Source organism: Heptranchias perlo, chromosome 23 (genome assembly GCF_035084215.1).
Source record: "Heptranchias perlo isolate sHepPer1 chromosome 23, sHepPer1.hap1, whole genome shotgun sequence".
Classification (NCBI taxonomy): domain Eukaryota; kingdom Metazoa; phylum Chordata; class Chondrichthyes; order Hexanchiformes; family Hexanchidae; genus Heptranchias; species Heptranchias perlo.
Window position 1 is genome coordinate 21,036,859 of NC_090347.1, and position 25,172 is coordinate 21,062,030.

General features: G+C 42.5%; 1 protein-coding gene across 2 annotated transcripts in view; it reads right to left on the reverse strand.

Annotated features, from left to right (window-relative positions):
• dus1l (dihydrouridine synthase 1-like (S. cerevisiae)) overlaps window positions 1-25,172 on the reverse strand; it is a 75,857-nt gene that overhangs the window by 38,704 nt on the left and 11,981 nt on the right. For both annotated transcript variants that reach the window (XM_068004161.1, XM_068004160.1), the window contains 4 exons: window positions 24,867-24,949; window positions 23,945-24,048; window positions 19,279-19,423; window positions 4,643-4,739 (listed from right to left, as the gene is read on the reverse strand). In XM_068004161.1, coding sequence (XP_067860262.1) covers window positions 4,643-4,739; window positions 19,279-19,423; window positions 23,945-24,048; window positions 24,867-24,949 — 429 coding nt within the window. The remainder of the gene's footprint in view (window positions 1-4,642; window positions 4,740-19,278; window positions 19,424-23,944; window positions 24,049-24,866; window positions 24,950-25,172) is intronic.

Here is a 25,172-nt window from a genome sequence, read left to right on the forward strand (position 1 = left end):
ATGGTAGATTACTTACCAAAGGTAAAATCTTCCTCTTATTTGAGTGAAGTTGACCTCCACATACAAATATGAAAGTGCCCCCATGCACTAAGCAAAAAATCACTCTCAGGGACACTGTCACTTTAAATTATCACACTTCTATTCAAGTGCCACCACCCAACCATGCTAATTCACAGCCTCTTTCCAGCTTTCAAGACTGACACTTTCCAGACTCTGACATCAGCACTGAAGATTCACTGAACTTCATGTGTTGGACCAGCCCTACCTAATCTGAACAGAAGACTGTGTGTAGCCTCATCCCTTGTTCATGTCCAAAATAGTTTCTGAGTTTCATAAACTCCAGAAGTAAGGACTGATGCTTTTGTCACTTTTTGGCCTATTTCTTCTCCTGTCCACTTTCTTTCCTAAAGAAGTTCTGATGAAGGGTTATAACTGAATCATTAACTTGTCTTTTCCCTTTATAGATGCTGACTGATCTGCTGTGTATTTCCAGAAGTGTTTTTTATTTTTAATTTATAACTTAACTTTTTTAAAATTCCTTTCCCCCCTCACCTCAAGACTTGACTATTCCAATGCTCTCCTCTATGGCCTCCCAACCCCACCCTCAATTAATTTCAGCTAATCCAAAACCCTGCTGCTGTAATCACATCAAATCCCACTCACCCATTACTCTGGTGTTCAATGACCTACTTTGGCTCCTGGACCCCAACACTTCAAATTTAAAATTCTCATCCTTGTGTTCAAATCCTTTCATGGCTTTGCCCTCCCTATAATCTGTAACCTCTGCCAACCCGACAAACCACATCCACCCCCCCAACCAAGAATTCTGCATTCTTCTGACTCTGGCCTTTTATTCATCCTCTACTCTCTTCACCCCAACATTGGCAGCCATGCCTTCTGCTGCCTAGGCCCTACACTCTAAAATTTCATCCCTAAACCTCTCTACCTCTCAACCTGCTTCTCATCCTTTACGACCCTCCTTAATATCTACCTCTTTGACCAAGCTTTTAGTCACCCCTCTTAATTATCTCCTTCTTTGGCTCAGCGTCAACTGCTGTCACATTATGTTTCTGTGAAGCAACATAGGACAATTTTCTACATTAAAGATGCTGTAAAAATGTAAGTTCTTGTTTCATTGCCTCTGGTTAATGGGTCCATTCATCCAGCTACACCTGAGCCTTGTTGAAGGTACGCACTTTTTTGTTCTGCACTCTTTCATCAGTCACTGATCTCCATTTGCATCAGTGTTAAATTTGAAACACATCCAGGCAGAAATTAGGGAACCGATGACCCACCTATTGGGCCACTGTGCTGCAGTTGGTCCATACTTTGAATGGATTGTCTATAATTTATGCTCAAAGTAATTGACAGCCAGCCGCACTGCTCTAAATTTGAGTTGTTTTATGTCCCTTAAGGTCCTACTTCCAATGCCCAAACTACTCCTAAATGTGCACCTCATTCGTACCCCATCAGTGATCAATGCCAGAAGTGTAAGTGGGGCTACAGACCCTTAAAACAGTTGTGTCTAGCTGGGATGGGGTGAAGACCCCAGAGAGTGCAAGTTTAGTTGAATGGAGCACTTCAAAGATTGCTGCAGCTAATAGCTCCAATACATTGCTGTCCTCGTTAATGAATCACCTTACACCCATATAGACTAACATCCTTTCAAATGACAGTGCCTTGTATGGGAAGTTCACCTTACCAATGCTAAACCAATGCTAAACCAAAGGTTTAGCATTGATCATGCATGCTCTGGAGTAAAAAGCAATATGCTGAATATGCACAACAGGTCAGTTAGCAACTGAGAGATAAAGATACGTTAATGTTTTGGATGTAACCTTTCAAATTTTAGCTAAAAGAATGATCCTAGTAAATCTATTGCACTGTCAATACTAAGCTTAGGCTGTGGGAACACTGAGGAAAAGACTTGCTTATTGAAGTGGAGTAAAAAGAATTGGGTATGCAGCCATATTCAGCCTGGCATCTGGAGAAGATACCTCCTTACTGAAAGTGTAGAAATGTAAAGAAGCAAAAACCCCAATGATGGATGAGGTGTTTTCCTATTTGCACGCAGAGGTTGAGAAAATAAAAATCAATTCTTTACTTAAGCTGCTATTATAATGCATATTTGATTGCTTGCATCAAGCCAAGTGCTAAATAAGCAGCATGTGCTGCCAAATTTGCAGAAATCAGCACATTGGCATTCATAGCAAGTTCAACCGAAAAACGTGGGACGTGATTTTAACCCTACCCACCAGCGGAAACCAGGTGAAATCAGGCAGTTAAAATCGCCCAGATTACTTACCTGCTGGAAAGCTACCAGGATTCCACCGTTCCGAAAGCAGGCATAAGGACACCCACCCAAAGCTGGCAGGGTCCTTTACATATACACGTCAGGTCCTGATGGCATCATCGGGACCAATGCAATTTTAATTGGTGGCCTGAGCGGGTAAGCCGCAGTGACTTTCTTGCCAGTTGAAGGTAGAGGGAAGAGGAGCTGAGTCCAGATGAGGCCCAAACAGTAAGTTTTTAAAATTTTCCTTGTGGGGCCAGGAGGAGCAAGGAAAGCTTAGATCTCCTCGTAAGGTGACCCCTGAGCAAGGAAAGCTTAGATCCCCCGTGAGGTGACCCCTGAAGCCAAACCCGCCACCTACCTTCACAGAATCATAGAATGATACAGCACAGGAGGCCACTCGGCTCATCATGCCTGTGTCAGCTCTTTGAAAGAGCTATCCAAATAGTCCCACTTCCCTGCTCTTTCCCCACAGCCCTGTAAATTTTTCCCCTTCAAGTATTTATCCAATTCCCTTTTGAAAGTCATTATTGAATCTGCTTTCACCAACCTTTCAGACTGTGCATTCCAGATCATACGTAAAAAAAATTTTCCTCATGTCACCTCTGGTTCTTTTGCCAATTACCTTAAATCTGTGTCCTCTGGTTACCAGCCCTTATGCCACTGGAAACAGTTTCTCCTTATTTACTCTATCAAATCTCCCCTTAAATTTCCCAGCTCTAAGGAGAATAACCCCAGATTCACTAGTCTCTCCACATAACTGAAGTCTTTCATCCCTGGTGTATGGAACGGGCAGGAAGTCTGCCAGCAGGTATTAAATGAGGCCTGGGAGTTAAAATAGCCTGGGCCTCAATTTTGAAGCAGCAGCTGAGATTCCAACTCACCTCGCTGCTCACCCATCCAGAGTTGATGATCTTGTACTGTTAGCACTGCACGTCAGCTGTAGCATAACTGCAGGGGGTGTCCTGCTGGCTTTTGAAAGTTTAAAGTATTAACATTTAAAAAACCTCAAACTGTACTGGCATTTAATTTCAAATGACCCAAAAGAACTACTTTCACCTCTTTTGTATGATTTGAGTTTCACTGGCATCATAGGCCAGTGAAACCATTAAGGGTTCTTATTTTGTCCTGATATTGCATTCACACACATCCCTCCTACACGTCAGAGTAGCTTTGGCACTAGCTAAGCAATTTTTATTACATGTAGAAGAGAGCCACATTATATAATTACTTAAAAAAAATAAACAGGATTATGAGTTTTCTCAAAGAGCAACCTTATTCAAAATATCTTATAATGTGACAATAAAACATCTCCTCTCTCCAATCTCATGTTGGTCTTAAGATGGTTCTCCTCAATGGCAGTCAGTACAATCAGTCATTTTTATTTGGGAATGATACTTGGTCACGTGATGCAGCTCATAACAGTCGAAAGCAGCGCCACTGTAAGATGCTACCACAATGCTCTTAAAGCCAGAGCATTATATTAGAAAAAAGTTCTGTTCCAACTTGCCGCTTTTAAGGAAATTGGAGGGACGATTTCCTCTGTGCACTGGATGTAGTGAAATTATGCAGGTATTTATAAAACCTTTTGAAATTTTTCATTTCATTTTCACAAAATCAAAACCCATTTTATTTTCAGCTGAGCTTGTATTATTACTGCTCCAGCCCAATTTTACTCTATAATAAATGTCCTAACATTACAGACTGTACATCTTTACATGAAAAGAATGTTAGTCCTGAGAAAACATATATATATTGCACTATATATATGTTTTCTCAGGACAGGTTAAACATTTCCCCTTGGATGAACCTTCAATACTTTACTGCAACAGAGAGGTTATTATAATATATATGTATTTATCCCACTCCAGGGACTTGAGCACAAAACCCAGGCTGATACTCCAGCGCAGTACTGGAGGAGTGCTGCACTGTTAGAGGTGCTGTCTTTTGGATGAGACGTTAAACCGAGGCATCTCTGCCCTCTCAGTTGGGCGTTAATGATCCCATGGCACTATTTCGAAGAAGAGCAGGGGTGTTCTCCCTGTTGTCCTGGCCAACATTAATCCCTCAGCCAACATTACCAAAACTGATTATCTGGTCATTATCACATTGCTGTTTGTGGGAGTTTGCTGTGCGCAAATTGGCTGCCGCATTTCCTACATTAGAACAGTGACTACACTTCAAAAGTACTTAATTGGCTGTAAAACGTTTGGGATGTTCTGAGGTTGTGAAAAGCGCTATATAAATGCAAGTCTTTCTTTATAAATTTAAAGAATGAGTTAAAAATTAGAAATTCTGTTTGGGTTCAACAGCACAACCCCACTTAGGTTTTGTCATGTTCCTACATACCTGACATTTTCGTTTGAGTTCTTTGTTGACCTGTGCAATGGCCTCCAGACTCTTCACCTTTGCTAATTCTTCCCTCAATTCATGGTACACCTGCAACCTGTGAAAACCAGAAAAGTCGATTCAGTACAATCCATATTAGGTGCCTAACAAAAGAAAGGGCAAGTTCACCAAGAAGTTCTATTTTTAAAAACATGGGCCGAGAAATTGGGCCGTGTAGCACTCATTTTTCAGGCGCTACGTGGTCTCCTAAGGTCCCAAAATGGCGTCCGGAATGCGCGCGCCGCTTCTAGCATGACGTGCACCAGACGGTATCTTGGCAAAGGTGTTTGTGCACGTGCAGATAACAAACGCTGGTGCCATGTAAAGTAAGGAGAATATGCATTAGATCAGTGTGCAGCACTGATTTAAAGGGATAGATACCACGTTGGCAATCAACGCTCCAGTCAACGCATCGTCTTACTCACGAGCATCTGAACATGTCTTGGGAGTGCCTGGAGGACCCCAACCAGTGCTATTTAAAGGGACCATGCAGGATTTACAGGTTAGTTGCTGGATTATTGCTTCTGGCTGCTGATGCATATGTGCCTGTTTTTGGAGGTCTCCTATACTTGAATACTAGGACTAAGGGACATAGCCTAACATTTAGAGCCAGAACTTGCAGGAGTGAAGTTAGGCAATGCTTCCACACACAAAAGGTGGTAGAAATTTGGAACGTTCTTCTGCAAACAGCAGTTGATGCTAGCTCAATTGTTAATTTTAAATCTGAGATTGATAGATTTTTGTTAACTAAAGGTATTAAGAGTTATGGGGCTAAGGCGGGTATATGGAGTTAGGTCACAGATCAACCACGATCCCACTGAATGGCAGAACAGGGGCTAAATGCCACTGCCATTTGCTGCCTCCTGTTATGCGTCGCCTTCTCCCGCAAGGAAGCGAGATGTGTGTCCGTGAGTGTCCTGCAGGATGTTTGGGTGATGTGCCTGTCATGGTTGAATAGCTGCCAGCGTGTGTGACCTGTACGTTGTGGGTGTGCGGCTTGCAACAATAGGAATGTGCGAGGGTGAGAGGAAGCATTTGATTGAAGAGTTGAGTACTGATTGAAAGAGTTTGTTGGTATGTGGGTGATGGGGGGGGGGCGTAGTGCATGGAGCAGTGGATGTGGCTAGTGGTGCAGTTGGTAGGAGGTGCCACTTGACAGCTGACCTCACTCACGCTGACCACTTGTGTCAAAGCACTGAACTTCTTCCTGCACTGCATCTATGTTCGTGGTGCCTCGCACCTGGCATTGACTTCGTCCCCCACTGCTTCCCACTGTGTCTTGCGCATATGTCTGGAGGGCCTCTTGCCCCCTTTACGGATATAGGATGCCCCTCCTTCCGTCCACCTCTTGCACCAAGGCCTCTAGTGCATCAGCAGAGAACCTCGGTGCACATTCTCTCATAGGCCTGGTACAAACTCAGATCGGATTTATCAGTGCGCAACCTTTAGTCAATGTTTTAATATAACTCAACAGTTTGTAAACATAGGGACGGGACCTGCATCTTTGTTTTTCATGTGCGATGTCTGATCTCCATTCAGACTCTGTACGGACCCCTTTCTTATATTTTGCAGATACGAGGTGCAGGCTGCCTTTACGTGGTGCTTGCCACTCGCATGATATCGGGGCCCCCTTGCTGGTGAACAGCCACTCAACAGCGCAGCTGGGCCTAGCTGCTCGCAGATATCAGGTAAATGACCAGGCAGCACAAATCTCACGTGCTGCCTGCATCTCCACAAATGGGAGCGGGTTAATTGCACACCGCGACCCCCGTGCCCGGATTCAGGGGTTATCGAATTTAACCTCCATGAACACTAGTCCAACTGGAGAGTTTTACAGGATCATAAAAACAGAAAACCAGCTGGGTGTGAAGTGCTCAGTATTTACTAAAGTGGGATTAAAAACAGAAAATGCTGGAAATACTCAGCAAGTCAGGCAGCCTCTGTGGAGAAAGAAACAGAGCTAACGTTTCAGGTCGATGACCTTTCGTCAGAACTGGAAGAAGTTGAAGATTTAACTGTTATTAAGCAAGTACAGAGACAGGGAGGGGAGGGGAAGGAAGGGGAGGGGAAGAAAAAACAAAAAGGAAGATCTCTGATAGGATGGACAGCAGGAGTGATTAAATGACAAAAGGGATGATGATGCAAGGCAAGGAGGGTGGTAATGGGACTAGTAAAGAAACTAAAGATGGGTCTAGAGGTGCTGTAAATGGCAACAGCAGATCTGACGAAAGGTCATTGACCTGAAACGTTAACTTTGTTTCTTTCTCCACAGATACTGCCTGACTTGCTGAGTATTTCCAGCATTTTCTGTTTTTATTTCAGATTTCCAGCATCTGCAGTATTTTGCTTTTGATTTAGTAGAATGGGCTTCCTTTCATGTGAACTTCTGTAAAGTAAGGCTCAACTCTTAATACACAAGCTGCACTTCTAATTTTAATAATGGCCTCATGTTTGTGGGGTTCAAAACCTCTTATAACAAAAGACATTTGAAGGAAAGGGTTGACTGTGCCCCTTTTAAATAAAGACATTTGAAAACCTGCAAACACGGTAATGTAGTAAACTGTGTTCTCGCAAATCCTGTTTTCCTTCAATGACACTGATGGCATTGGAGAAGTATGAGTTTCGGGATCAAAGACATTGTACTGTGGATAGATTATTAAATAAATAAGCTAGATGGATAATATTGAGCTTAAAGGGTTGTCAGATTTTTAAAATACATAGGCTTTTGGAAACACAAGTTTTTCAACACAGCAGAGGGTAATATAAGAGAAGGCAACAAGGGCATACATCAAAGGCTTTGGATCGGGAAAGCAGTGATAGGTGTGAAAAGGCACGGGCCTCTCATCCCTTTCTGGTAATCTGTTCAAAGAACTGGGATTTGTAAAACATCAAATAGTATTGCATCCAGCATATGGTCAAATGGTACAAGGAACGGATTTGAAGCCACTGAAGCAATCAAAATTGGAGACGTCAGGACCATTAAGAATGTATGTGTATAGAAATGAAAGGGACTATCTCTACGTGAAAGGCCATAAACAGTAATAGCAAAGGAGCCTTTTACGTTCCATGGCTCAAGCACATGGTCTTTACTACATCAAAGGGTCTCCAGTCACATGATCAAAGCCTAAACTGTCAATCATTGGGGTATGTTAATGATTGAGGCATAGTAACAGGGAGCGATTGGACACAAAGAATGGCCCTCCCCAATCCTATGTCCTGTTGGTAAAAGCAATATAAAAAGAAAACAGCAGTCACAAGGAACGCACACTGTAGTCAAATATTGTGCAAGAAGCAGAGGATCTCGTGGACTGAAGAGCTCCGTTCCTTATACCATTTGACACAATATTTGGAAGGGTAGTAAACAATGAGGAGGATAGTGATGGGCTTCAAGAGGATATAGACAGGCTGGTGGCATGGGCGGACATGTGGCAGATGAAACTTAACGCAGAAAAATGCGAAGTGATACATTTAGGTAGGAAGAACGAGGAGAGGCAATATAAACTAGAGGGCACAACTCTAAAAGGGGTACAGGAACAGAGAGATCCGGGGGTATATGTGCAAAAATCGTTGAAGGTGGTAGGGCAGGTTGAGAAAGCGGTTAAAAAGCATACGGGATCCTGGGCTTTATAAATAGAGGCATAGAGTACAAAAGTATGGAAGTCATGATGAATCTTTATAAAACACTGGTTTGGCCACAACTGGAGTGTTGTGTCCAGTTCTGGGCACCGCACTTCAGGAAAGATGTGAAGGCCTTAGAGAGGGTGCAGCAGAGATTTACTAGAATGATTCCAGGGATGAGGGGCTTTAGTTATGTGGATAGACTGGAGAAGCTGGGGTTGTTCTTCTTGGAACAGAGACGGTTGCGAGGAGATTTGATAGAGGTATTCAAAATCATGAAGGGTCCAGACAGAGTAGATAGAGAGAAACTATTCCCATTGGCGGAAGGGTCAAGGGCCAGAGGACATAGATTTAAGGTGACTGGCAAAAGAACCAAAGGTGATATGAGGAAAAACTTTTTTTTAAAAAACACAGCGAGTGGTTAGGATCTGGAATGCACTGCCCGAGGGGGTGGTGGAGGCAGATTCAATCATGGCCTTCAAAAGGGAACTGGACAAGTACTTGAAAGGAAAAAAATTGCAGGGCTACAGGGAAAGGGCGGGGGAGTGGGACTAGCCAGATTGCTCTTGCATAGAACCGGCGCGGAATCAATGGGTCAAATGGCCTCCTTCCCTGCTGTAACCTATGATTCTGTGATCAACCTTCAGGCCTTGATGAGCAAAATCCTTGGTTTAAAGGTTGCATATGTATTAACAATTTATACACACATCAGGCAAATAATTAAGTCATTGCATGATAATGTTGCGAATTATTAAGTGTATAATGGGATTTTATAGTGGAAAGTCAAATGTATGGTTTGATTTTGCTTCATGAATGCTCATATGAATATTAAATAACTACTTTTGATTAATGAAACTACCGTGAGTGAAGGTGACTTTCTTTACTTGACTATTCGTCCAGTTCCAAGAATCACAGGAAATAAGAACGACCCTACAAGTTCACTTCAAATTCCAGCTTGTGATCTAATGTTCTATTCATTCTGAGACAACTTACTAGATAAATCAAATCTGCAGATCAGCAAACTGACAGAAAATCCATCTAATCATATGTCAGTACTATACTAGAGTTATGTTAGACTCCACTTCAAGGTAACAACATTCATGTTCGTAAGCCTAACATCTGCACACGACTAATGCATTCAGCTAATTTTTCAAGGATCCAGTTCTTCCCTCATTTCCTGGAAAATAAGTGGAAAGATCATAACGCAAATTGACATCCCCCTCCCCCAATCCCTGAGAAGACTCCACTCTGACTTAATAAAGCTATGACCAAGAAAAGGAGCTATCATAACATTAATTCTAAAAGTAGATAAATATATTTTCAGCTAATTTTTCTGTGCCATCTACACAAACAATGCATCATTCACTGGGCTGAGAGGGTCACAGGCCTGTAATTATCAAAAACAATGTAATTTTTTTATTTTCTACTTTACAGAAGAGATTTGATTTTTTAAGTTTACCACCACAGATGTATGGAGAATGACAGTTCAGCTTAAGTCAGCTTTGCACTTCATTTCAGGAACAATCAGCATCCTTTTCAGCCATGGATGCCAATTGAAAGGCATCAGTGACTTGTCAATTTAGTATCTACCCTCTTACCCAGAAATAATTCGGTTGCATTTTGACTTCCACTTGTGGCACCATAAATAAGAGCAACTGTGGCAATTAATCCATGAATGTTTTTTTTCTAAGCTTGCCCAGATAATTGGTTAATCTTGAAAATATGAAGTCGGCCCAAAGTCTTAAACTTAAAAAGAATTCAAAACAACAGTTTCAACAGACCATAAACATGGGTAAGTACAACAACTTGCACTTATATAGCACCGTTTAACGTAGTAAAACATCCCAAGACCCTTCACAGGAGCATAAATGCAACAGTGGCAGTTTACTGTTAAATAACTACTTTTGTATCATGGCTTGGTGGGCACAATGGGGCCATATTTACTTTTGTTATAAATGACCAGTTACCTACATGTCCTACCTGGGAGCATGCACTGGTAATATATGCAATGCCACATGCAACCTGACATCCCATTTATATTGCTAATTGAAGGTTGGAGCTGGCCCTATACTGAAACAGCACTTCCAGATGCTAATATAGATCATATGATTTCTGTGTTCTTAATCAGACTTGGTACAATGGATTTTATGGCTTTATTGAGTCAGAATCAGTTTAAAGTAAATTCACAACATATTTGTTTCAAATAACACTTTCTACACAATCACATGCAAGATCATTCAGACATATACCTAACCTCCTCCACTGAGAGCCAGTGTTGAAAGTAGAACGTTTTCAATTTGAGTATGCCTTAGTTTAAATCCATCTTCACGTAAGTAAGGTACAATAGGCTAAACATATTTTAGAGAGAGACTGCAGCTGAAACACAGCATCAACTTCCATTTCTATAGCGCCTTTAATGTATGAAAATGATCCACGGTGCTTCACAGGAACATAATCCGACAAAAATTGACACTGAGCCAAAGGAGGAGAATTAGGAACCACTTCAATTTGTTACCTTCCTCTTTGCCTTCAAAATCCTCCTTAAAAACCCACCTCTTGATCGTGCCTTTGGTCTCTCTATACTTCTCCCCTCAAATATTTCTTATTTTCCTGCTCATTTACCACCTTTCTGCCATATTAAGCATTCAGATGTTTTCTTTCAGGTGAGGAGCATTAAATAAATGCAAGTTGTAACAGAATAGAAAGATCAGAACTTATCTAAAATTTACAACACGGTTCAAGTCATCTAATAATAGAACTATAAGACAGTACTTTAGAGACAGGCATAAAGGATAGGCTGCTTCAAAAAGGAGGAATATATAACCCAGTAGGAGCCTTAATACACTTTGTACTTTACAAATTAGACATTATGCAATATACTTGGAGTCGTGCAGAACAAAAATGAAATTTGCATGACATTCAATATCCAAAGTAACGTTTGTTCTTTATTTCCTACATAGGTTTTAAAAATTATTTTGCACTCTGATACATAAGATACATGGGAGTGATATTCCTCACCGATTTTGGCTCACTAGCAGTGTATAAACAGCGCAGATTTTTTTTCCGACAGGAAAATTGGAGAGAAGCCATTTCCTCCCGATTTCCGCCATTAAAATATTTCCCCCAGGTTCACTTGAGGTTTTGATCCTTCCCGCATTCCGCCCACCTAGTCCCGACTTACCTCATTAATATTTATTATAATGAGAGCCAGTGGTGCTGCGGCTCCGAATTTCCTGCATTTACATTCCTAATGCACTTAGGATAACTTGGAGTGAGATTTATAAGGTGCAGCAGCTGCCAGGTTCAGCTGAGACAGGCGAAAGTGAGGAGTTTTTGAGCCAGAAGAGTCTGGAGAGTTTGAATATCAATTTCTGCTGCTGGGAACGATTTTTGCAGAGATCTTTTCCCCCATTCTGCCTGCAGAAACTGGGACTTGCTTCTCACTGCTTCTGACAGGGTCAGACCAGTGGCAAATTTTCATCCCCCCTCCTGACCCACAGTGAAGGTTTCTTAGGAGCAGCTATCGACATACCCTTCTATTCCATTGACATGGAGGAGGACCAAAGAATGGAAGAGGGAGTCAGGCAGCATTTAAGGAGAATGCACGCCACCAGATATTACCACCCCCGGTAAAACAAACAGGCAGCATAGGTCATATGAAGACCTTTCTGAGCAATTGTGCAAGAGTGTACTTCATCAAGAAGAGAACAGGGGAGCTGCCTTACCTACTGCATGACGACCTTCAGCCGCGCTCATCTGCTCGCACTGCTCACTCTGTGGCTATAGAGGCGATCACCACCCTCAACTTTTATGGCACAGGCTCCTTTCAGGCAAACACAGGGGATCCCTGTAATATCAGCCACACCGCAGTATGGGCATGCATTCGTCAGGTGACTGATGCACTCTACAGCAGAGCTGTGAAATTCATTACCTTTTGCATCACAGCAAGGCAGCAGCAAGCTAGGTCCATTCACTTTTACAGAGTTGCCCAAGGACTTCCCCAAGATCCGAGGTGCAATCGACAGCAGCCATGTTGCTTTGCGGGCTCCCACAGAAAATTCCCGTAACTACCTCAGCAGGAAAGTCTTCCACTCTCTCAATGTACAGAATGTGTGCAACAAGCAGAGGATCCTCCATGTCAATGCCCAATATGCTGGAAGTTGTCACAATGTCTTTGTCCTTCGAAATTCGGCCCTCCCTTCCCCCTTTACGGACGAAAATCAGGTCAATGGATGGCTTCTGGGTGAAAAAGCTTCCCCCCTGTTCACAAGGATAATAACCCCAGTAAGAGTGTCCTGAACAGTAGCAAAGGAGCGCTACAACGAGGCAAATGACTCTACATGTTGGTCAGTAAATGACCCTACAAGTTGGTCATCAAGAGGACTGCTGGGAACGATTAAAGGTATGTTTAAAGGAATTTTAAAGGTATGTTTTTACTGCCTGGATCTGTTAGGAGGGGCTCCAGAATGTTTCAGATCATATGTCACGAATAGTTATAACCCGCTGTGCCCTGCACAACTTCATCTTTCAAAATGGCTGGGCTTTTGACATTGCTGGCAAGGAGGCCCCGGCCAACACTGGAGTCAGAGCAACATGGAGGGGAGCATCACGATGACAAGGACTCCTCAGTGACAGCTGCAAGATGTATCAGAGCACATCTCATCACTCAAGTCTTCTCTTGTGTGTAGCACAGTCTGCCTTTGACACCACCGCCATATCTCCTTCTCACCTACTTTCCAATAAGGGACATTCCCTCAATCCACTACCCAACCTACATGACCACACATCAGCCCTATTTGTCTCTATAGGAGTGTGACAATAATCATCATTTGAGTGAATAAGTCAGCACCAAATAAGTGCGCCCTTTCTTGTATGACTCTAACCTCCAAGAATAACAAAGTGCGACACAAGTGCACATTCTATTTTAATACAATTGCAAAGTGTACACAAGCCAACCTATTCTTTCCTAACACCATGCTACCTCTAGATGCCAACACGTGCATTTCTTTCACTTATTCTTATGCTCAGGTGCAACCCAAGAACCGGGAAGTCATTAGCTGTTCACGCTCTACAAAAAGGTCATGGGACTGAGGTGACCACTCCCCCGCCCCTCTCGTGGCAACTTGCTTCTGGCAGGGAGCTGCTCCTGGCCGCATCTCTGGAGCTCATTCCTGGGCAGCTGTTGTCGCCTCCCACATTCCTGAAAGATAACATCAGGAGGTGGACACCAGCCATTGCCATTTCACTGGTACGTGGATCTGTGGCCCCACTGATCAATGGGATGGCAGGTCTAATGGCAGATCCTGAAAGCGGTGAAACATAGCAGCATGCATCACAGCTGTCATGGTCTGGAAGCCACTATGCAGGCAGCTCTATTCTCTCCCCCACTGCCACCAGAGCTGCAGTCTGTGCTTCTGTGGCAGTGGAAGTACCAACTGGTCCCTGGCTGCTGCTTAGCTGGCGATCTGCTGCACATTCCAGTGAAGCTGCCAATCGCTCCACTGTTTCCTGTGATGAAGACAAAGTTTCCAAGATATTGCTGCAGATGAGAGCCACACCTATCAGTTATTGCACACTTTCAAGCATGAGGCCTGGGAGATTCGCACCCGAAGTCGGTGGGACTGATATCACCACCGGCATGCGCGTGTCAAAATTGATGAGTTGCCAGGCCCAAGGTATCCTTGTGGGCCCAGAAGTACTCCAGCAAGCCCACAAGGAACCATTAAAAATTCAAGGCCAGGATCACCTGCTACTGCCAGCTTTTGCTGGTGGGTTGGAGACTGTGCATTCCTTAGTCAGGCCCATGGTTAAAAAGACTTGCGTGCCCCGATGATATCATCGGGAAGTGATGATGCCACTTAAATTAGGTGCTCCTACTCCTCTGGGGTGGGTAACCTTCCCAGGCTTGAATTCAAGCAAGAAAAATGTGGTGAGAATGCAGCACAAACGCCTACCAAGCCATATTAACCCCCTGCCCACACCGGGCGGGAGAGGTTAAAGTCAGCTCATATCTAGCTACCTCCTAGGTGAAAGTATCCGAGCTGCTGCCTGAGAATAAGTAAGCAAGTGACAAATGGTGACGTTGCAAGAATTGGGGCAGAGAAATATGGGGCAGGATCGTGCTCCAGGGATTCCTGCGTGGCCTGGTTCTCCTCATCATCACCACCACCATCGTTATAGTCGACAAGGAAGAAATTTTATTTCCTGTTGCTCCTTATCATCATCTACCTCCCCCTCATGATCCTCTGCCCCCTTGTTGCTGTGATGGATCTGCAGGAAAGGAAGATAGAAGCTACGAATGAGTGAGCATTACCCCTTTGGGATTACAGAGACACAGAAGAGGGCGGAAGGTTGTGTCTACGTGCTGCTTCACAGCGACGCTGGAGCGATAGTGCAGGTGCCAAGTCACTAACCTGGTCCCGGCAATATGCCACCAACTCAGTCATCTCTCATGGCAAGAGCAGAGTAGCTCCCCATGAGCTTCACTGCCTTCTCCTCGTAGGGCCGGAGGGATTTGAAGATGGGCATGCCCCCTTTGGTGGCTTGCTTCTGGTGGGTATAATGCGCCATCTTCTCCGGAAAGAAGATAGAGCAAGTGAGGGGAAGGATAGCAGATGAGAAGTGCGCCCCAAGTGGCATGGGAGAGCTGAAGTAAGACATGTGGTGGTATCAGCCTGTTGAAGTGGAGGAAAGTATTTTAGGGTTGTGCATGTGAGTCATTGCTATTAGGGGAGCTGATTGAAAGAGTGAAGAGTGTGCTGGTACCCAAGGAAGAAAATGATTAGTGTCCAGGGTGTTACCTTGCCTGCCTTGGTGAGATCATTGAACCTCTTTAGCACTGTTGTGTAGCCTGGGAGTGGGGGAGTTGGCACTCAGTGCCAGTGAAATCTCCTTCTAGGTGGCATGAGTGATATTCTTCGCTGGCTTGCTGGCATGCACACCCAGGAGTCTGTGCCTTCTAACTTCAATTTCCTTCAGGAGGTCTGAGTCAGTAAAGATCTGTGTTCTTCACCTCTGACTTGCCATGCCTTGTTGCCTTGCTGGCTGCAGATGTTCCTGCTGTAGACACAAGGGTTGATTTCAATTCAGGGTGGAAATTGGGAGTGCAGGGACCAAAGTGGGTGCTGATCCATCCAGCCCCCGAGTGCGATTTTAACTCCCGGGCCTCATTTGCATGACCTGACTTCCGCCTGAAGCCATCGGGAACGTCGGCAGGCATGAGTGGAAAGACGCGGGGAGTCAGGTCGCTGCCAGGGACCCACAGAAACTGTCAGCGAGAAGGAGGAAAGGGAAGGGGATCGGTGAAGATCGCGATCGGGTTGTCGGGGTGGGGGGGGGGGGGGCGGATGGCCATCTAAGGTATCTGTAAGGAACAGGAGGAGCACTCTTGCTTCTCCTGGGCCACAAGGAACCTTTAAAAAAAGTTTTTAAAAAAAACTTACCTGGGCCTCCTGTGGCTGCGATATTGCCTGCCGCCACCGCATGGGTTCAAGACTTTGCAGACTTTTTAAAGGCTACGCTCCAGTTTCAATGCATTGTAGTTAATTACATCAGTCTTACACTCCGCTGGACATGCAAATGAGCTGACCCAAGAATCTCATGTAACTCTTCAGACCACCGACGGCGCAAATATTTTTTCATCGGCGTAACAACGATGCAATTCACCGAGTAGAACTCAACCCTCATATTGGGGCCAAAATTCCTCAGGGATTCCTCCGATACCCCACAGATACATTGGCAGGAGACTGGTCGTCCCACCCACCCCTCCAGGAGTTTCTGACTTGGGTTAAAAGGGGCCGAACCTCCGCCTATCCCTTACAAGGTAAATGTCATTGGGGGAAGCTCCCCATAGCCTAGCTCAGTCAAGAACCTGTGTATCTATGGAGGCCACTAGGCTGAGTTGAGACATACTCGAGATAGACAAATGTGGGCTCTGTCTGTAGGGTCCAGGCGAGGGAAGTGGCCTGCAGTCCTGGGAAATGTTTTTTTTAATATATTGCAAAAGTTTTCAGATTGGCTCCCTCACATAACCAGGGACCGGAGATGTGCCTGCACTATCGTTTGCACTCAGCTGCCCCTTGCAAACTAGGTGCCCTTCCGCTGACCCTGTAAACTCCAGCAGGATCAGTGCTGGAGTGCAAAGGAAAGTGCATTCCCAGTATAACCACCGAATTCACATCCTAGGAGATTCGAGCCCATTATATTTTTTTGGTTGGGGTAGGGGATAGAGGGGAATGATAATATCTCACAAAATATTAACAGGGAAATGGGTAAGATCTACAACCCAGAGCAATACCTGGAATTCTGTCTGAAGTATTTTGATAGTGTTGGCACTAAGAGGCTGCAAATTTTTAAACAGTCATTCAAAGATGAAGCAATACAGTTACAGGCAATAACAAAGAAATAAATTAATTCACTATTTGCTGATACTGGTAGCTTTCCTGTTCAGATCAAATCAATGTCAGGGAATGCAGTCACGGTCACATTCGGGAAAGATCTTTTAAAGTGTGTTAAATGCCAAAAGAATTATTGGGGCCTATAATGCAGGGTTCCTTCAAACATATACTTTTGAAACTGAAACATTGAAAGCACTAAGATATTAATGGCCCTGAATTTCCTCAAGGGTCCTGCCCATCAGAAAGAGCAGGATTCCATTATGCTGAATTCCCACCGACTCAGAGCTCCCAGTCAGCCTTTTAATGATCAGAATCTCCACCCACCCCTTTCAAGGCCAATGGCACCAATGATAAAGGGGGAGGAGTTAGGAGATGGGAGATCCTGCATCCCCAGCTCAGAGGAGACCCAGCGTATTACTGCAGGCCAGCATGCTGTTTCAGGCTGAACCAGATTGTTCACAACCTTGGCGCCCTGTTTGACCTTGAGCGGAGCTTCCAACCTCATATCCTTTCCATCACAAAGACCAATTACTTTCATCTCCATAACATTACTCACCTCCGCCTTCTGCCACTGAAACCTTCATTCATGCCTTTTGTCACCTCCAGACTCGAATACTTCAATACTCTGCTAGGCAGCCTCCGATCGACCACCCTCCATAAACTTCAGCTCATCCAAAACTCTACTGCCTATATCCTTGAACCAAGTCATGCTCGCCCATGACACCAGTCCTTGTTGACCTACATTGACTACCGGTGTCCTAAAGTCTTAAATTTACAATTCACTCAAACTATCTCTGTATAGCTCCTCCACCGGACTATAGAAAGAGAAATAGACCATCGAATATATGAAATAATTATCAGCAATAATAAAAGATATTTTATAACATTAACAGTATAGTGCTATAGTGAAAGTTTCTGGAGATCACAGTTACCAAAGTCACTCAGGCTAGAAACATAAACGATAAGTTAAATTAACAGGACTTTACAAAAAAAAAAGCCTCAGCAATTGATTGCAGTGCGCATCATGTCACTACACTGATTTCAATTAGACTACATTCAACTGTGCAATTCCCTGAAGTAACTGAAAACATGGGATTATACTAAATAATATATACCTAATCAAAGTGAAAGGATGTAATCGGCAAACCTTACAGAAAAGGTAATGACTGGAAAATTTACAACCTCTTGGACACCAAATTGTTTCAAGGAAAAATTAAAATCAAAGCCCAAAGCCTGTTACCATAGGTGATCAAACTTGTAAAGCCTTCACCAGCTCACAAACTCCGCTTCAGGTTGATTGCTTGTTGGTACAGTGGTCATTTCAGAAAGAACTATGATGCTTCAACAATTCAGAATTTGGAATTTATTCCTTGTGTATTGTGGAAACTTTAAATTTTAATAATTAAAATGAACTAAAATACTTTTGATTTTTGAATTGATTTGTTTTACAACAAAATCTATTTATTGTTAAAAACAGCTAATTTTCTGTTGGGCAAAATGTTCTAGATATGATAAGGAGAAGGCAAAGAAATTCCTTCAAGTTGTTTTGACTTGCTGCTTCAAGTCTTCAGTTTTCAGTATATCCAATAAAAAGTCACGGATTACCAAAGGTGACATGAGGAAAAACTTTTTTCACACAGCGAATGATTAGGTTCTGGAATGCACTGTCAGTGGGGGTGGTGGAGGCAGATTCAATCATGGCTTTCACAAAGGAACTGGATAAGTACTTGAAAGGAAAAAAATTTGCAGGACGGGGGAGTGGGACTAGCTGGATTGCTCTTGCATACAGCCAGTACAGACTCGATGGGTCGAATGGCCTCCTTCTGTGCTATAACCTTTCTATGATTCTATATGAAAGGCAGTGAATCAAAATGTCCTTGAAGAACTTCCAACGACACAGAGCGCACCAGAGGGCAGTTGGGGAACTGTACCTCAGCTTGAGCCATCCCTCAGGACAGGAAAAAAGATGGGTCCATGGACCAATAAGTAACATTACAGGCTCGCCACTATATTGCACTTAATGATAAAATATTTTGCCTGTAATGTTAATAATATAGATATATAGGTATAAGATTACAATTAAATGACATTTTTTTTTAGTAGTTCTGTAAAATTCTCTTATTTGTAGATGATTCCAGTTTCATAAATGGGTATTAGATGAAGTGTCTCTGATGGCTATATTAAATAAAAGCCAGTCTTCTCACTAATGACAGGTTGCGCAACCATTTGAGATGTCTTTTTAGTGAGGTTGTTCAGCTTTCAGATGTGTAGAAGTATTGCGAATAAAACTCATTTTTTTGTTGCTGTACTGGCTTACCATGTATAAGAATGTAGGATTAGAGAGATTACTTTTTGAAGTAATCTTGGAACAATACTATCATAACTTTCTTTGCACTTCCATGGGCAAATCTTCAATGTCACAGAAGAAAGACCAGCTGGCACTAGTTTTGCTACCTGGAGTAGCTCTATCTACACAGTGCAATAAAGCTTAGGACGCTATCTACACTGTTAACTGTGAAATGATTAATCACCATGACAATGTCAAATAAGCCAACGCCGAAGGAAATTTGTTCATTGACTCACGTATGGTGCCAGAGTTTGAAGAGATGAGCTCTGACAAATGAAAGTGGACAAGGGTGCTGGTTGACAATCTCTAAATACTCTTCTGTTATCTCCCACACAGGTGGCTTTCGGCCTTCAAAAAGAGCTGGGTTGTGGAGATTACCCTCTGTCAACAAAAGGTAGAAAAATTGGAGTTTTTAAATTACATTTTTATTTGAGGCCATTTATACATATATTTTTCCTGTCAATGTGCTTCCCTCTCCATCCACCTCTCCTGAAGCCGCTAAGTTCTTGCTGGGATGCAGTTACATGGATGGCAGGCCATCTAGTACCTTGGCTTAGTGGTTGTTATTTACGTGTGAGTCTTGACAATGAGTTACTAGACCATGGTGGCTGGGAACCATAAGTTGTACTTATCAGTACAACATGTGACTGAGAACATAAAGAGGCATTTATGACTTAACTTTGTTCTTAAAAGAGATGCAATGATCTCTGCCACAATCACTCCTTGTGGCAAAACATTCCAAGCTTCAACAGCCCCCTGCCTAAATTTCTCCTAATCTCTCTCTGTGACAATTTTAAATCGATGACTCACTGTAACTGATTTCCCAACCAGAGGGAATAGTCTTTCCCTATTCACTCTATCATAACCCCACATAATTTAAAAAGACATCTCTGTTCCAATAGAAATAGTTCCAGTATCTCTAGTCTCTCTTGATAACTATAGTGGAGGCCCCAGTTGCTGTAGTGAGCAGCCTTTTCATCCTGAGGTTATGTAAGACATGTTGTAAATACAAGTTCTTTCTTTCTTACAGATAGCTCAGACTATCATACTGTAGCCATTTTAATTCTGCTTGCACTCTCTTCCCGTTATTTTCCCCATTTTCTACTTTTATTTTAATTTTACCTCTAGCTGATATACTGATTTACCTCTACTGATATAACTTAATTGGTGGAAAGTGTTCAGCCTGAAAAACCACATCTGAAGTGGATCCTAATCAGGACTTAGATTAGAAAAGGCAGGCCTTTGGCTCACCTAGAATTTGCTATTCTGGGTATGTTAATTTTTTAATTTCAGAATCAGAGGAGGACAACTTCATGTACCGAATAAAATTCCCTCCACCGAATCCCAAATGACTAACAGTCAAAACAATGAATGAAAGTACACAGAAGAAGATGGTCAACAATGTGTGATATTAGAATGAAAAAGCACCAAACAGATTTACTGCTGTTTTGGAATAAAATGTGTCCTCATGTAAATGGGTTTCAATAAAATGAGAAATAAACTTAGTTTTTGCTCAACCTTTGAGAAGTAGCAACTCAGATTGAAGTATGTGGCACACGTGCTGCTCCCTGTTTGGTTTTTATTTACTGGCAATAGCTGAATGGATTCTGGTTAACAGAAGCCGCTGCTACAATACAAATATCTTCCCTTGTTTGTTTTCGTTAAGGAGTGTCCTTGTTAAACTGAATTGCATCATGATAGAGTACAGGAAAAATACAAAACACGTTGGACATTATGACAAGAGTTTGCAGAGTCAGTACCAAAGTTCCACGCTGAAACTTGAACTGGTGGAGGCTCGAAACGGTATCTTTTAAATGACAAATCAACCAGACTTCTCAAATCTGAAAAGTCTTGTGTGCATCTTTTTTTTATTCGTTCATGGGATGTGGGCGTCGCTGGCAAGGCCAGCATTTATTGCCCATCCCTAATTGCCCTTGAGAAGGTGGTGGTGAGCCGCCTTCTTGAACCGCTGCAGAGCGTGTGGTAAAGGTTCTCCCACAGTGCTGTTAGGAAGGGAGTCCCAGAATTTTGACCCAGCGACGATGAAGGAACGGCGATATATTTCCAAGTCGGGATGGTGTGTGACTTGGAGGGGAATGTGCAGGTGGTGTTGTTTCCATGTGCCTGCTGCTCTTGTCCTTCTAGGTGGTAGAGGTCGTGGGTTTGGGAGGTGCTGTCGAAGAAGCCTTGGCGAATTGCTGCAGTGCATCCTGTGGATGGTACACACTGCAGCCACAGTGCGCCGGTGATCAAGGGAGTGAATGTTTATGGTGGTGGACAGGGTGCCAATCAAGCGGGCTGCTTTGTCCTGGATGGTGTCGAGCTTCTTGAGTGTTGTTGGAGCTGCACTCATCCAGGCAAGTGGACAGTATTCCATCACACTCTTGACTTGTGCCTTGTAGATGGTGGAAAGGCTTTGGGGAGTCAGGAGGTGAGTCACTCGCCGCAGAATACCCAGCCTCTGACCTGCTCTTGTAGCCACGGTATTTATATGGCTGGTCCAGTTAAGTTTCTGGTCAATGGTGACCCCCAGGATGTTGATGGTGGGGGATTCGTTGAATGTCAAGGGGAGGTGGTTAGACACTCTCTTGTTGGAGATGGTCATTGCCTGGCACTTGTCTGGTGCGAATCTTGTGCTCTTTATCAAACAGTTCAAGATTCTGTAAAATGGCACACATTCCAGGAATACAAAGGGAACCAAAAAGTGCACATAATGAACTGATGATTAACTTTGTACGTGCTGTCAACATTTAACAGTAGCCCAATGTTGCAAACAGTTGGATTTCTGAAGTTCCATTTGATTTCACTAGGGGAAGCAGCCAGCACACTTTCCAGAGCAGAGACATAAAAGGAGTGCTACTCCACTGAGGTTTAATGCCAGGAATGTAAATAGATTAGAATGCACAGTATGCGTGGGAGTAAATTATTAAGCTAGAAAATTTTCTATCCAGTTTAAATTAGTTTTGCAGAAAGAAACACAGATTCATAACCTTTTTTCAAAAATAAACATCTTGGGCCACTTACCATCAGGTTCTGGGTTTCCTTTGACAACATCCCCCCTCCACTGGACATTTTTTTCCCCCCAAAAAAAAATCACAAAACTCAGCACTATTTAATAAAGTTATTGGCACTTCTTTTTCTCCTAATTGTTTAAAACCTTTTGCATGCATGCAGCATGAAAAAACTTTTATACTTTTCAGCCATCTGGCCTGCTCGCTGGAATTTCCTGCCAAAACTCTTCACCTCGCTACTTCTCTCCCTACCTTTTAAAGTCCCAGCAAAACCGTGCTTTTAGTTAACTATCCTCTTTCTCCTAATACCACTCAGTGTCTGTACTCTCCAATGTGAAGTACCTTGGGATGTTTCATTGTGTTAAAGGTGCTGTAAAAATAAAAGTTGTTTGTTGGATATGTCCAACTACATCATTGCAGGAATGCCCAGAGAGACATTTACCATGTATGCTAGTATGTGAAGATTAAGAAATTGTACAAGTATTTATGAATTAGTTTATGAAACTGGTGTGTAATTCTGCCCTGTACTGATTTTCCCTATGGGATTAAGTTTCAGCTAAATGTGAGCTATTTTCCTGGTAAGCAAATGTATAATTTAGCTTCTATTTGCCCTGGTTATCAAGGATACCCCTGGTGATTCAATACCATTGCACATCGGTATATCAACATATTATGCCATTGACCAATAGTATGTAGGCTTGCACTCATTATTGTCCATGCTGAGAGATGGGGAAGGATAACATTTTTTTAAAAAGACGACTGCTTAAAGCGACTTTAACCATGGCCTTAGCCAGAGCTCTGTGCTTGCTCTTTTTGTGGGAACTTAAGTCGAGATTTTTTTTTAAATAAAAGAAAACCCTTTGTTCTGTCTTAACTACCAACCAATACACACAAGTCTCAGAATGTGTCGTCACCTTATTCAGAAAATAAACTAAACTTTTATTATTTTGGTAAAGATACCTGCTTGCCAGCTATTAGTTTGCTATTGTTTTAAAAAATGTCTCTTAATGCTCCACTAATGGACAAGACATTTGATTTTTCCAGTCTGCTCAGTTCTCAATTGGGCCTGGGCTGCATAGTAAAGCACTGAATGAGGGAGTGGTGTCTCCTGCAGGAAGGAAAAATCAGATGCAGCGCACCCTGGGCACTTGGTAATTGGCCAGTGAAAGGCATTGGCCTGAGAATAGATTATCTAAACATTCCTTTGACAGCTGATGCATTTGGTGGGGAAGCCATTCAATGGCTGGTTAATACACAATTTTTTTCAATGCAGGGAACTGTTTTTACTTAAAAATTCTGCTTGATCCTCCTGGAAAATATCTTTGCTTTGTTTCTTTTTAAATACTTATCGTGTCAGTGGCATTACACATGGGAAATCGAGATCATATGCAGTCTTCCAGTGAAGTGGGATTAGTGAGGGATAATTGGACCAGACTGCACAGAGGTAATTCAATAGCTATTTTAAAGTCATACCTTCTGTCCTTGTTTTGTATAACACTTTGATTTTATATGATTTGTAGCAAAACTTGCAGCAATTTGAAGTTGTCAGTCTGAGCATAGAAGTTTCTCTGCAGTACAGGCTGAGGAGTTCAGAAATACAAAACTGAGGTGCTACAGTGCAATCACTGACGGGAGGGTGTAATTGCAACATGACAAATTTACATAGTCAATTTCCATCATAAATGTGGACATAGCAATTTATAATGGGAAAAGATGACAATGGGAAGAAAGATTTTGTTGATGGGAAATGCATGCAGACACAAGATCTTTTTTATATGTATATATTATAGATATATTGTAGCAAAAAAGAAAAACATAATGGGTACTTGTAAGCCAAAATCAATCAGGCTAACTATAAACTAACTAAAGTAAATTTGCTTTGAGCACATACCTGCACTCATTACACCTTGTACGTCTGTTTCCTGAATGCACCGCTCTATGTCGCTCAGGTACTGGATGTTGCCATTTGCAAAAACAGGGATGGCCACTTCTTTCCTGCATTGAACAGCATATTTCATCTTATTTTAGAAAAATCTTTAGTTACCAATCTTGTAATTAATTATCTGTGTAGCTGAATGAGATCAGTTGTAGTATCTATATTCACTTGTATATATGAAATTTAATATTAAGATCAAACATTGTAACTGTCAAAAATATTGCTACAGTGTCTTATTAGAAGACAATCCTATGCAGCACAATTTGAGAAATTTATCCAACTCTTTGACAAAGGAATGAATTGCACAGAATCAACAGCTTTTACTGGGAGCCTATTCTACATATTCATTGCTCGGGGAAGAAACTATCTTTTAATCTCCAGTTTCACTTCAGACTTATTATTTCTGTGTCCTCTAGTTCTCTGCTCACAGTCCAAGTCAAATAGCTTGCTTCTTCATGCATTATCTATGACTGTCAGCTTTTTTAAATCCTTCTCTTCCCTCCCCTGTCCCAACAATCTTTCTCCAAGGTAAACTTCATGTTTCTCCTTATAATTTATAGCCCTTGAATCTTGGAATCATCCTTTCACACTTCTCTCTGAAACCTCTTCGACATAGCAAAGACTTTTTTTTGTCAATCTAATGTCACTCCTGTAAAGGAGATGCGATAACAAAGGGGACAATAGAGTAAAATAGAGGACCCACACTGGGCTCCCAGGATACATGGCCACAAATAAGCCAAGATTCCACTCCTAACTGTGCATTCCTTCACTCACTTTGCCGATGAGAAATAGGTAAAGAATTCACTTACAGTATTAGACCAATGTTGCACTTGTTACCTATTATTTTGTATACTGCCCAGTAGTATTGGCTTCTTACCTCACAGCTTTTATGTGTTCCCAGTTGGCTACACCTGTCAGAGGCCCCTTTTGTTCCTTGGTACGACCGTGAACAGTTAGCAGCTGAAACAGATTAGAGATTTCTCGCTTGTGTATGTATTTTAAAACCATAACATTTGGAAAGTACTGAAGTCAACAGCAGTTGTGTGACAAGCAACATAATTCGTCTTTTGTTTAACTGTGTAACACTAATGAGTTTGTCTGAAATGGACCTGAACAAGCATTTATCTTTATCCCATGAAAGATTTTGTAGATCTGTTGAATGTAAAAGGATTCATTACTATTG